Source organism: Schistocerca serialis, chromosome 4 (genome assembly GCF_023864345.2).
Source record: "Schistocerca serialis cubense isolate TAMUIC-IGC-003099 chromosome 4, iqSchSeri2.2, whole genome shotgun sequence".
Taxonomy (NCBI): Eukaryota; Metazoa; Arthropoda; class Insecta; order Orthoptera; family Acrididae; genus Schistocerca; species Schistocerca serialis.
Window position 1 is genome coordinate 286,499,623 of NC_064641.1, and position 13,059 is coordinate 286,512,681.

The window sequence follows — 13,059 nt, forward strand, 5'->3', positions numbered from 1 at the left end:
TTTTTTTGCCTGTACTGAAGTCTTCACTGATAACAGTGTTTCTCTCCATATCCATTAGCAGCAAGTTACCAGTTTTATTCAGAAAGACGCTGATCTTGCCACCAAGTATCTGTGCACATAATACAGTCTTTAAGTCACCTGTCATTACACAAGTAGTTTCAAAATAATTTTCTTTAGCTATGAGTAATCTTGCAGCTTCACTACTTCAGCCTGCTGGAGCTTTTTGATATGAATATGTAAAGAAACTCCACCACCTTTTTGTTTAGCTCTGCAGAAGTAACAGGAAAAGATATTCACCTGTATTGGCTGATTATTTATCTGACTTCCAGTTACCCCATGTCCCATTAACATATAATATGTGTGGTTGTATTTCACTTAGGAATACTTCTGCTTCTAGTTTCTTGTTACCAATGTATTGGATGTACTGGTGTAGTACTTTTATGTAATTTCCCTTCTGTCAACCTACGTGCTGGGAATTGTATTGTGAAAGCCTATGCTGTAGTGCCTTCTCTTTTGGATGGTTCCCATATTTGGAGTTTTCAGCTAGAACTTTTGATATTTCACCCCTTTCAGGCCACATTATTTCCGCCTGGATCTCGCACAGACACCTCTTGCTGAACGCATTATGTTTCTTGTCTTCATAGGAATTTCTTCATTTCTGCTGTTGTTTTGTAATAAATTCATTCTAAAGTATACAAAGACATCTCTGTAATCACATTTGGAACCAAAAATCAGAAACTTATTTTTGTTCCCTTGCACAGCTATGGTCTTGCTTTTTGTAGCAATCAAGTGATACACAAAACCATTCCAAGTAACACAAATATGGCTTTATTCATAAACCTCTGAACAACAATGGAAATAAGCCTCTAATGACTTCATGTGTAACAAGACAAAAGATTCATAAAAAAGGTGCAACATAGACGATACCCAGAACAACTGCTGTGAGCGGTACAAACTAAAAGAACTAAAAGAACATAGAGTGAGTCACCACTGCTCCGCACATGTATAGGTGCCGAGTCACCAGTAGATGGCATGGCAGAGACAGTGCTGTGTGCAAACTGTCTGCAGATGGCCTCTAGCCGGCCTGTGCTGATACAGTTGGATGTCGATTTAAGTACACACACAGCAACACTACACTTGGTGCCCGCACACTCAGATGCACTAGTAGCAGTATACAGCACCCCTCTCCCTTACACATAGGGGGCGCCCAGTCAATGGAGGAGATGCCGGTGCCCTGACAAGAGATGCGTCCGTTGCATCCGAGAGGTAGCAGCCAATGCTGATAGCAAGGGTGGGACGATGTGCTGGGTGAGCACCGGAGCGTAGGGCTGGAATGTGTGGAGACACGGGCACACGTGAGGGTGGTGGGACTGTACAGCTTCCAATGACAGCACTGAAGAGGAGGGTGCCATCACCATCTCTGCATCGTCATCAGCAAGCAGGTTCTAGGAGGAGATGGGGTTGGACCCACTGGTGACGAAGGTTGAGCTGTTGATGGCGAGCGGGCCAGTGGAGGTGGCAGAACTGCAAGAGCAACCTGCAGCAATGGACCCGAGGCCGGAGATGGACCAGTGCTCAGTGCCGTGAAGCTGGAGCTGCAGGACGCCGCACATTAAGGAGGCAGCCGATGGGACAGAAGCACCTTCACAGCAGGTGACTATGGGCTCGAGACACAAGGTGACAATGTGAGCTGCTGCAACAGGGCCTGCACCCACAAACTGGTAGCTTCTGCTGTGAGCAGGAGTGTAAGTGATCAAAGTGGCACACCGTGAGCCTGTCAACTGTATGGGCGTCACAAAGATGGCATCCCTGGCAGTGGACCACAGTGACCACTACCCACTTGGGCAATCCGAGCACAAAGGAGCTGGAGGCATCCGACTGCTGCCGTGAAGCAACTTGGACGGGCTCTGCTCTTGCATAGGCGTGAAGCGATTTGTGCTCAGAAAATGGAGAAGGGCGTTGTCCGGCAAAGAATCCACCACAGACTTTTAACGTGGGACTCGAACGTACACTCTCATCATTCCACCTCATTTGAAGGAGGGTGGAATGGCCTCTTTTTCCACCTGACGGTAATGCTCCTGGGCCGGAGTGAGAGATTTAGAGGTGAAAGCAACAGATTGCTTAGAGCCGTCAGCATATTGGTGCACTAGGACTGTGCAGGGGCTGTACTGTGAGGCGTCAGTCACCAAAACTATGTGCTGGTCCAGAGAGAATATAGCTAAACAAGGGGCTGAGATAGTTTACATTTCAACATCTGAAAAGCACGTTTGCAGTCCGGGCTCCAGCCAAAAGGTACATACATTACAAGGCAATGGGGGTGTGTCCCCCCCCCCTCCCCCTCCGCCGGCCTTTCCTCCTCCCCGACAGGAATTTGTGGTAATAGGTTATCTTCCGTAGAAAGGCCTGAGCTTCCTATGCGGATGAGGGCAAGGCATAAACATAACAGTGGAGAATTGGTCTGGCAGAGGGCGAACCCCACCCACGAGAGCTCGAACCCCAAATAGACAATAGAAGGGGAGAGGGGGGGGGGGGGGGGGGATCGGAGATTTTGCAAGGTTACACTGTAAGCCTTCGGACTGTAAGACATAAAACAAAGTGAAAACAAGTGATCGGTGGCAGAGCAGCATGTGACGACAATATCATCCAGATAATTAATGCAACTTGAGACATGCATAGTCAGTTTCTCTAAAAATCATTGGAAAATAGCAGGAGCACTAGCTCCACCAAAAGTAAAATGCAAACATTCATAGAGACCAAAAGGAATATTGAAACCCAGAACTTGCTGAGACTCTTCGTCCACTGGAACATGCAGATGTGCTTCAGTTAAATCAATTTTAGAAAAGTACTGGCCACCCAAAATTTTTGCCAACAGTTCCTCCTGACACGGGAAATGTTATATACCCATGATTGCTGCGCATTGACAGTATTACTGGAGTCACTACAGAAGCAAAGTTTCTCTGACAGCTTACTAACTGCATCCATGCATCCAACAGAGACGACCATTCACTAGTCGTAACATGTTGCACCACCCCTAGCAATTGAAGTCTCTCCAAGTCAGTGCAATAGGGATAGGACACACATCACAAAAACTATGGGAACTGTGGATTTCAAAGAAATATGAACAGAAAAATTTGTAACAACCATATGCTTTCCAAAAACCAATCTGAAAAATCCTTGCGCAGTGTTTCCAGTTGAAAATATGGTACATGATCCAGCACAAGGTTATTTGTGTCAGTGATGGAAAATCAAAAGACCTGAAATGCGTCCGTCCCAAACAAGTTCTCAACACTGTCATCAGCAACCAACAAAAATGTGATGGAAAAAAAGCAACTGACTTGTAAGAAGCAGATGTTGTAAATTGCCCCAACAGCGCGATGTTCTGCTTGCTATAACTGACCAGCTTCCGCATGACTGGTGCAAACAGTGGCAAGCCTAAACTCTCATAGATTTGAGAATTCAATAATGATACTGCAGCACCTGTGTCAGCCTGTAACTGGTGCCCTTGGCAAAAAATTAACTTTATAAACAATTTGGGAGAAGTCACAACTACTGGAGTTTCACAGTGTATGTCCATGCCCATATCCTGAGCAATCTTCAGTGAAGGACACATGGAGCCAATGTGCTCTTTCTTTTGGCAAGCATTACAAGTCCAGCACTTAGAGCATACTCAATGTTTGTGCTGGACAAAACAGACAGGACAAGGTGGAAACAGAAAATGCTGTCACCAGCACTGTGGTGGTCATAGCCGCTTGAGCTGGCCTTGATCTGCTTGGTGCTGGGCCCACATGTTTACCACCGACACTGCTGCTTCCCCTTGCAACCTATCTGTTCTCCTAGTGTGCACATCTTGTGCCACTACTGCCACATCATCCCACGCATCAGTTTGGTTACCTGCTGCCTGAGAAACTTCAAAAGATTGTGCTGTTTGCAAAACTTCTGCCAGTGTGTGGTTTTCACAGAGTGAAGCCTTCTGCCACACTTTCTTGTCTGTAGCTAAACAGATAATGTGTCACACACTATAGAATCTGCATAAGAGTCATTATGGGCATCAGTAACGAAGTGACACTTAAGGCTAAGGTCATGAAGTTTGGCTCCCCAGGCCCTGTATGACTGGTGTGGCATCGGGAGAATTCAACTCGCACCACTATGACATCTGTTCGTTTGTGATGGTTGTTGGACAATAAACTGCACATGTGATCAAAAGTAAGAGCTGGTGATTCGTGTAAAGGGGCAAGCTGACACAGTAATTGATGCACCTTATGTGGAATCCACGAGGGGAATAAGGCTTTGCACAAATTCGAGTGTGTCACACCAAAAGCCAAGAAGTGCTGTCCGAGTCTTTCTTTGTAAGCTTCTCAGTCCTTGTTTGAATCATCATCACAGAGAAAAAGTGGGCGGATAGACTGTTGGAATGGTAACATTTCTGTTAATGGAAGCTGACAAAGTGGTCACTGGCAAAGTAAGCTGTTCAATCAGGGCCGGTAGCACAGCGTCCATAATGATTACACATGATGAAATCACACTTAAAAACTGCACATGCAGAAACTGTTCGAATCTCATTGCCAGTTGTGTAGTAACCAAGTAATATACGAAACTGATATGAATAACGCAAATCAGACTTTATTCATAAACCTTTTAGCAGTAATGGAAATAAGCCTCTCATGACTCCACATGTAACAAGCAGACGAATCCATACACCAGGTGCAACATATGCAATACACAGAACAGATGATGTGAGCGGTACAAACTAAAACAGTGAGACAGCTCTGCTCTATGCATATATATAGGCAAAGTTTTCAGTAAACAGTACGGTGGAGACTATGCCATTTGCACACTTCCTACAGGCGCCCTCTAGTGGCCGGTCCGCTCTGGTGCAGTTGGCGGTTGATTCAAGTACACACTTGCGACAACACTACACTCAGCACACACACACTCACTAGTAGCAGGGTGCAACACTTTTCTTTTAATGTATGTCAACAACTTCCATTTATATTAGTCTACAGTTTTTTGGCTTGTTGGGTTTATTGTGACACACACACACACACACACACACACACACACACACGCACACACACAAAAACTGCTTTTCTCAAATAATCCGTTATTTTATTTCCTTATAGTCAATATTTTGGTTTTTACTGTCTCAATGTCATCTTGTAATATCTTTGTAACTTGTTTTTTTGTATCCATTTCACCTGGCAAGGTCAGTATCCAGAGACTGTCACATAGTGTGCGTATATTTTTCCTTTATATAGAATGTAATGAAATCATTTTGGAAAAGTGTTTATTCTTTCAAGCTTAAATTTGTGTTTGTGTAAAGTGTTGAAACGCTCTTTGACATATCAGTATCTTAATATGTTTCCAAGATAGTATCTGGATCTGTTTTGCGTTATTTTTTTACAGGTCCTGACAGTGAAACGGAAGCGTGAGGAGCAGACAACACTGCTTGCACTTGTTGATCAGCCCCCACGTATAACAGAAAGCTGTGGGAACACTGTTAGTGGAAGTAACTGCAACACTGTCAGTAGCAGAGAGATAGGCTGTAACACAGCAAATAGGAGAGGCAGTGCTCCAAAAATACAGCAGCCTAGAAAACAGACAACAGAAATTACAGGTCTAGTTTCTTCTCCTTAGCCACTCCAACATGCTGTGCTCTTTGTTTGCCTCTGCCTCCATTCTAACCCTACCAGTCTCTTCCTCCTATCTCTCCCCCATGACTTTCTTTCCTCTCTATCCCCACTCTGATTACATCACTCTATCCATCTCTCCCCTTTTCCCCAACCCACTCACATCCCTATCATTCCCTCACTCCTCGTACCCTCCTCCACTCCCCTCACTCTCTCACCATCCTTATGCTCACTGTCACCACTTTCTATGATTCTTTCCCACATGATTACCCCCCTCCCACTCTGACTCCAGCCCCATCTCACATTTTATCTCCTGATCTCTTCTCTCTCCCCCCTCCCCCACCCGCCCCCACACCACCACCACCATTTCCATCTCTTAACTCCATACTACTCCGTCTCTCTCTCTCTCTCTCTCTCTCTCTCTCTCTCTCTCTCTCTCTCTCTCTCTCCCCCTTCTCTCTCTCCCCCCTCTCCCCTTCCCCTCTCCCCTCTCCCCCCTTCCCCTCTCCCCTCTCCCTCCTTCCTCGTTCCCTCCATCCCTCCCAACCCCTCTATCTCTTTCTCCCTGTCTTTTGTCTCTGTCTACCTCTTCCTGCATATCTCTGTCTATCCTTCATCTGCCCCCCCCCTCCCTCCCTCCTTCCCCCCCCCCCCCCAGTTTAGTTACTAGAATAGCACTCAAACTGTTTGCCTCACAATTTAAAACAACTGTTTCTACTTTAAAAAGCAGTGTAATAGATTCTAAAGCTCTATATAATAGTACTGTGTTATGTAATGTGTTCTTTCGTGACTTCTTCCATTCGTGGGAGCTTTAGTCATTAAGCTCAGGGTTATTGTCAGAGCAAAGCCAGTTTATGCAGCATTTTTGTACTAATTTTTTAATTTTTTTAGCAATGGGGGAGATTTTGAAATAGATCAATTTTACTTTTATAGAGAGGTTATTGAACATTTAAGGACAGTTGAAAGATTTAGTGTCCATTTGTTTTGACACTTTTTTTGTATTAGCTACCCACATTTTGCTGAAAGAACTTGTTTAGCAAGCCATTGATTCATGTGGCAATAATCTTCTCCCAGAGCTTTAAAAGCTATGATAACCTTTTCAATGCTCCTACTTGTTTGAGGAGAGTTTAAATACATTTTTTAAAATAGTCTTTAATTAATTACCCACATTTCTCATAATTAAGATACTCCTTCATATTTGTCATATTTCTTTGACGTTATCTTTACGTTTGCATGCTTTATTTCTTCATTGATAGCCCTTGGTGTCGACGTACTGCGTTCATTGTTATACTGGCTGAAAGATGGGTAGGGGGGGGGGGGGGGGTGGAGGTGGAAGTTCAACACTGACTACTGTAAATGATGAAACCATCAGCTGCACAGTTGTGTTTCACAGTTCTTTACTTTCACTGTTCACAACCCTCCAGTATTACACAGTTAATATGGCCATTTCACCACTGGTTAACTTTTTATAAGCCTAATTAATAGTTTGCAGGTGAACATCAGCATACTGCTGCAATAGTTTACCATTGAACACGTACGAGCAGTAAAAACCTAACCACGCAGTTCTTGCAGAATAATATGGTATGTGTGGCACTATTGAACACTGTCGTTATTTTAACACATCGTCTATTTGTGTATTTCTTATTTCAAGGTTAAGATGATGCATTGTTGTTGACCTAACCAATACAGGTTCCTCTTCTGAAAATCGGTCTTGGACTGACTGTCTTGGGATCAAAAATCAGGCGTTTATATATCCTCACAATAATAGGCACTGAAACTACACATTGTTCGATATTTGAGTTACAGAAATTTCAATTAAAACATAACTCATTCAATTAATTGAATATATAGAAAAATTCCTTCTTTTAAACAGTTACTTCTACCACATAGGTTAAGCTGAATTATTTGTTTAAATGATGAAATTAACAGATATAGTTATACAAACAATATTTTTGACAATTCCAGTAATTATTTTGGAATTAATTAAGGGCTGGCTTTGCTAATATGTTTTTGAATAGAGCCAAATAAACACGTAAAGAATGCTAGTGGGTCTTATTCCAAAATGTTTATAATTAATACAGAATTTATATTTGTTTATGAATCAACAATAGAATCTAAGTCATGAAACAACTACTGATTTCACCCTATAACAAAAGATATTAACTAAGAATAGTCAAAATAAATTAGGAAATTAATTACATACATAAATCTAATCACAAAATTATATTTGATGGTATATTTCTTAAGACTGAGGGTCAACCTTTCTCTTTTATGAAAATGCAGATTATATGCAGGCATTTTAATGGCAATTAGGGAAAAATGAAAATAAAATGAATTTAAGGAGGCAGATGGCAAAACAAGAGAGGAAGTAAAAAGATCCCAGCTTGCTTCGTTACAAACACTGTTGTGAATGATACGATGAGGGAGTAGACTCATGAGCCTCTTTTGTAATTGTGGCTCATTATCTTATGTTCCTGTTTCATATTTCCAGCTATTTAAATTAATAATCAAGCAAAAATAATCAGTTTTTGGAACTATATTAAATTGGCTGGATAGAAGATACATTCACCAGTGGTGACAGGAGAAGTCACACATAAAAGCTTAGGAAATGTGCAAGCTTTTGGAGCCAGTGGCTTCTTTGTTTAGGAGAAGGATTAAAGGAGAAGGAAGAGGGATGAAGGAGAATTACTGGTGCGGTTTAGAAAATTGTGAGGGTTATGGAAAAGTTCTGGGTGATTTTTCCATAATTCTCCCCATTTCCTAAAACTTGATAGTTCTTTTCCTTCATCTCTCTTCGTTCCCCTTTAACACTTTTGCCACATGAAAGAGCTATTGCCTCTGAAAGCTTGCACATTTCCTTAACTTTTATATGTGTTTTCTTGTGTTGCCACTTTGAGAGAAGATTTTTTTTCCTATCCAGTTATATTACATATTAATAATTTGAGGCAGATGATAATCTTATCTTTTATCCAAGGCAATTCCCAGTTTAATTGAAATAAGGGAATTGTGTTTCTTAACATTACAGTAGCAGGGTCTCCAGTACACGCCTTCGTACACAGACTGTTGTTAACCATCCTTATTTCACAGATTTTCTTATTATTTCAACTTATTGTTGGATATTTAGCTATATTGCATAATTATTAATTGATGATTTATTGACTTTCTGTACAGTTCCACTCCAAACGAAAATAATGTCCAAGTACATGAGGCCATATGTAAGTGAAGTCCTGAGTTGCCTTCTGAACATCATAAATATATACAATGTGGAGATAATATAAATTTAAACAATGGGAAGTCAGTCCAGGTTGAAATATCAACAGTATTAGGAAAAGGATAGATCGTTACTCACCCTAAAGATGACATGTTGAGTTGCAGGCACGCACAACGAAAAGACTGTTAAACATCTAGCTTCCAGCCAAAGCCTTCTTTAGAAAAGAAAACACACACATTTACACATTATGCACACCTGACTGCTATTTCCAGCATCTGTCATTTTCAGTGAAGCAATTCAAAATGGGGCAGGGAAGGGGAAGGGCAAGGGGGGAGAGAGAGCATGGTATGGATTGGGGCAGAGGAGAGCCCTGTCTGGCAGAGCATGCGGAGACTAGATGGCGGCAGATTAAAACTGTCAGGCACAGCATCTGCAGGCAGTGGGGGAGGAAGGTTGTGGGAGGGGGGGGGGATGTAGGTGCGAAAAAGGAGAGGACCAGACAAGGGGAAAAGACAGGAGGCAGGTATATTGGCAGAGAGTGGCACAAAATGTGGGTGATGGTAAATGAATATGGAAGAGGTGATAAGAGCACTGGGGGGTAGAAACTGTTGGGTGAAGGGTGTGGAGACAGTAGGTTATTGTAGGTTGAGGCCAGGATGATTTCAAGAAAGGATAATGTGTTGTAAGGATAACTCCTGTTAGTGCAGTTCAGAAAAGCTATTGGTGGAGGGGAGGATCCAGATGGCCTGGGTTGTGAAGCAGCCATTGAAATCAAGCCTGTTATGTTCAGCTGAATGTTGTGCTGCAGGGTGGCCTACTTTGTTCTTGGCCACAGTTTGGCAGTGTCCATTCATCCTGGCAGACAGCTGGTTGGTAGTCATACCAATATAAAAATCTGTGAAATGATTACAGCAGAGCTGATATAGAACACAGCTGCTTTCACAGGTTGTTATTAATCACGACTATGTGGCGGAAGGCCTATGCCAATTATCTGACACGTCCACTTTCAACTATGCCAGAGTAATCCCATCCCAGATGTCCAGCATAACCTCCAGTCCCTGCTTAAAGCTTTAGGCCCTTCCCAGAACCACTCCACTGAATCCATTTCCCTCCTCAACCCAATGACACCCAGCACACTCACCTTCTACATGCTCCCTGAAATCCACAAGCCCAACAATCCTGGTCATCCCCTTGTAGCTGGTTATAGTGCTCACACTGGAAGAATTTTGGCCCTCATTGATCAGCACACCCAACTAATAGCCCGGAATCTAGTCTCCAGTGCCAAAGTATCCATTCACTTAATTCACCTACTCTACATCATTTCCAGGTCTTTACCATCTGTTTCCTACTCATGTTCGATGAACCCTCTGCCAAGCACTTAAATGTGAATTGCAGAGTAGTCATGTAGATGTAGATTGTTTTTCTTGGCCACAGTTTGGCAGTGTCCATTCATCCTGGCAGACAGCTGTCCAGCTATACACCAACGTCCTTCATGCTCTTGGTCTTGCCACTATTGAACACTACCTTTCTCGACATCCTTCAGACTCCAGATCCAGTACCTCATTCCTCATACATCTTACTAATTTTATCCTAACAGACAGCTACTTCTCCTCTAAAGGGAAGGTATACAAAGAAATCCGTGGCACAGCCATGAACATTTGCTTGGCAGCCTTCTACTCCTACCTGTTTATGGGTGATCTAGAGGAGACCTCCCTAGCCTCCCCAAACCCCCCCAAACTTTTGGTCTTGTTCAGATTCATTGGTGATATCTTCATGATATGGACTCAGGGCCAAGACACCCTATTCTGATTCCTTCACAACATCAACACCTTCTCTCCTATCCACTTCACCTAGTCCTCCACAACCCAGTATTGCACCTTCATGGATGTTGACCTCCTCATCTCTGGTGGCTCCATCCACAACTCTGTCCACATTAAATCCACCAACCACCAACAGTACCTGCATTTCAATAGTTACCATACCTCTCACACCAGGCTCCCTTATAGCTTGGCCACCTGAGGATGGCTTTATCTTCAGTGACAAGAACTCCATTGTCCAGTACGCTGAAGGTATCACCAGGCAGTATCCCCCAAGATGTAGTTCTGCAAGTACACTCCTGGAAATTGAAATAAGAACACCGTGAATTCATTGTCCCAGGAAGGGGAAACTTTATTGACACATTCCTGGGGTCAGATACATCACATGATCACACTGACAGAACCACAGGCACATAGACACAGGCAACAGAGCATGCACAATGTCGGCACTAGTACAGTGTATATCCACCTTTCGCAGCAATGCAGGCTGCTATTCTCCCATGGAGACGATCGTAGAGATGCTGGATGTAGTCCTGTGGAACGGCTTGCCATGCCATTTCCACCTGGCGCCTCAGTTGGACCAGCGTTCGTGCTGGACGTGCAGACCGCGTGAGACGACGCTTCATCCAGTCCCAAACATGCTCAATGGGGGACAGATCCGGAGATCTTGCTGGCCAGGGTAGTTGACTTACACCTTCTAGAGCACGTTGGGTGGCACGGGATACATGCGGACGTGGATTGTCCTGTTGGAACAGCGAGTTCCCTTGCCGGTCTAGGAATGATAGAACGATGGGTTCGATGACAGTTTGGATGTACCGTGCACTATTCAGTGTCCCCTCGACGATCACCAGTGGTGTACGGCCAGTGTAGGAGATCGCTCCCCACACCATGATGCCGGGTGTTGGCCCTGTGTGCCTCGGTCGTATGCAGTCCTGATTGTGGCGCTCACCTGCACGGCGCCAAACACGCATACGACCATCATTGGCACCAAGGCAGAAGCGACTCTCATCGCTGAAGACAACACGTCTCCATTCGTCCCTCCATTCACGCCTGTCGCGACACCACTGGAGGCGGGCTGCACGATGTTGGGGCGTGAGCGGAAGACGGCCTAACGGTGTGCGGGACCGTAGCCCAGCTTCATGGAGACGGTTGCGAATGGTCCTCGCCGATACCCCAGGAGCAAGAGTGTCCCTAATTTGCTGGGAAGTGGTGGTGCGGTCCCCTACGGCACTGCGTAGGATCCTACGGTCTTGGCGTGCATCCGTGCGTCGCTGCGGTCCGGTTCCAGGTCGACGGGCACGTGCACCTTCCGCCGACCACTGGCGACAACATCGATGTACTGTGGAGACCTCACGCCCCACGTGTTGAGCAATTCGGCGGTACGTCCACCCGGCCTCCCGCATGCCCACTATACGCCCTCGCTCAAAGTCCGTCAACTGCACATACGGTTCACGTCCACGCTGTCGCGGCATGCTACCAGTGTTAAAGACTGCGAAGGAGATCCGTATGCCACGGCAAACTGGCTGACACTGACGGCGGCGGTGCACAAATGCTGTGCAGCTAGCGCTATTCGACGGCCAACACCGCGGTTCCTGGTGTGTCCGGTGTGCCGTGCGTGTGATCATTGCTTGTACAGCCCTCTCGCAGTGTCCGGAGCAAGTATGGTGGGTCTGACACACCGGTGTCAATGCGTTCTTTTTTCCATTTCCAGGAGTGTAGAATTACAGTGACATCTCATCACGCACCCACAATCCTCCCACAACCCATAAGAGCCAGCTGCAATGGAGTGACCCCTTTGTCATACAATAACACCCTTTATTGAAACAGCTGAACCAAATCCTCCATCAGGGCTCGTTTATTGTCATGCCCTAAAGTGGGGAACATCTTACGTGAGATCCTTCCCACCCCTCCTAAAGTGGTGTACCATGGCCCACTCAACCTCCACAACATCCTATTCCATGCCTACGCTACTCCCAATTCCAATTCCTTGCCCCAAGGGTCATATCACTGTGGAAGACCCAGGTTCACAACCTGCCCAATCCTCCCACCCAGCACTTCCTATTCCAGTCCTGTTTCAGGCATATCCTACCCCTTCAGAGACTGGGCCACTTGTGAAAGCAGCCACGCCATTTACCAGCACTACTGCAATCATTGTACAGCTTTTTGTGTTGTTATGACTATCAACCAGCTGCTCACCAGGATGAACAGCCACTGCCAAACTGTGTCCAACAGCTAAGTAGACCATCCTGTGTCACAACATGCAGCTGAACATAACCTACTAGATTTCAATGGCTGCTTCACAATGTTTGTCATCTCAATCCTCTCCTCCACCACTGCACAGGTAGAAATTGTCGTTAAACACATTCTTTGCTCTCGATATTATACTGGCCTCACCCTATGGTGA

At 44.7% G+C, this 13,059-nt stretch overlaps 1 protein-coding gene across 1 annotated transcript in view; it reads left to right on the forward strand.

Annotated features, from left to right (window-relative positions):
• The window catches only part of LOC126473885 (uncharacterized protein C2orf42), a gene marked incomplete in the record, with an annotated part of 222,134 nt that overhangs the window by 144,906 nt on the left and 64,169 nt on the right, over window positions 1–13,059 (forward strand). The window contains 1 exon segment of the mRNA XM_050101223.1: window positions 5,404–5,614. Coding sequence (XP_049957180.1) covers window positions 5,404–5,614 — 211 coding nt within the window.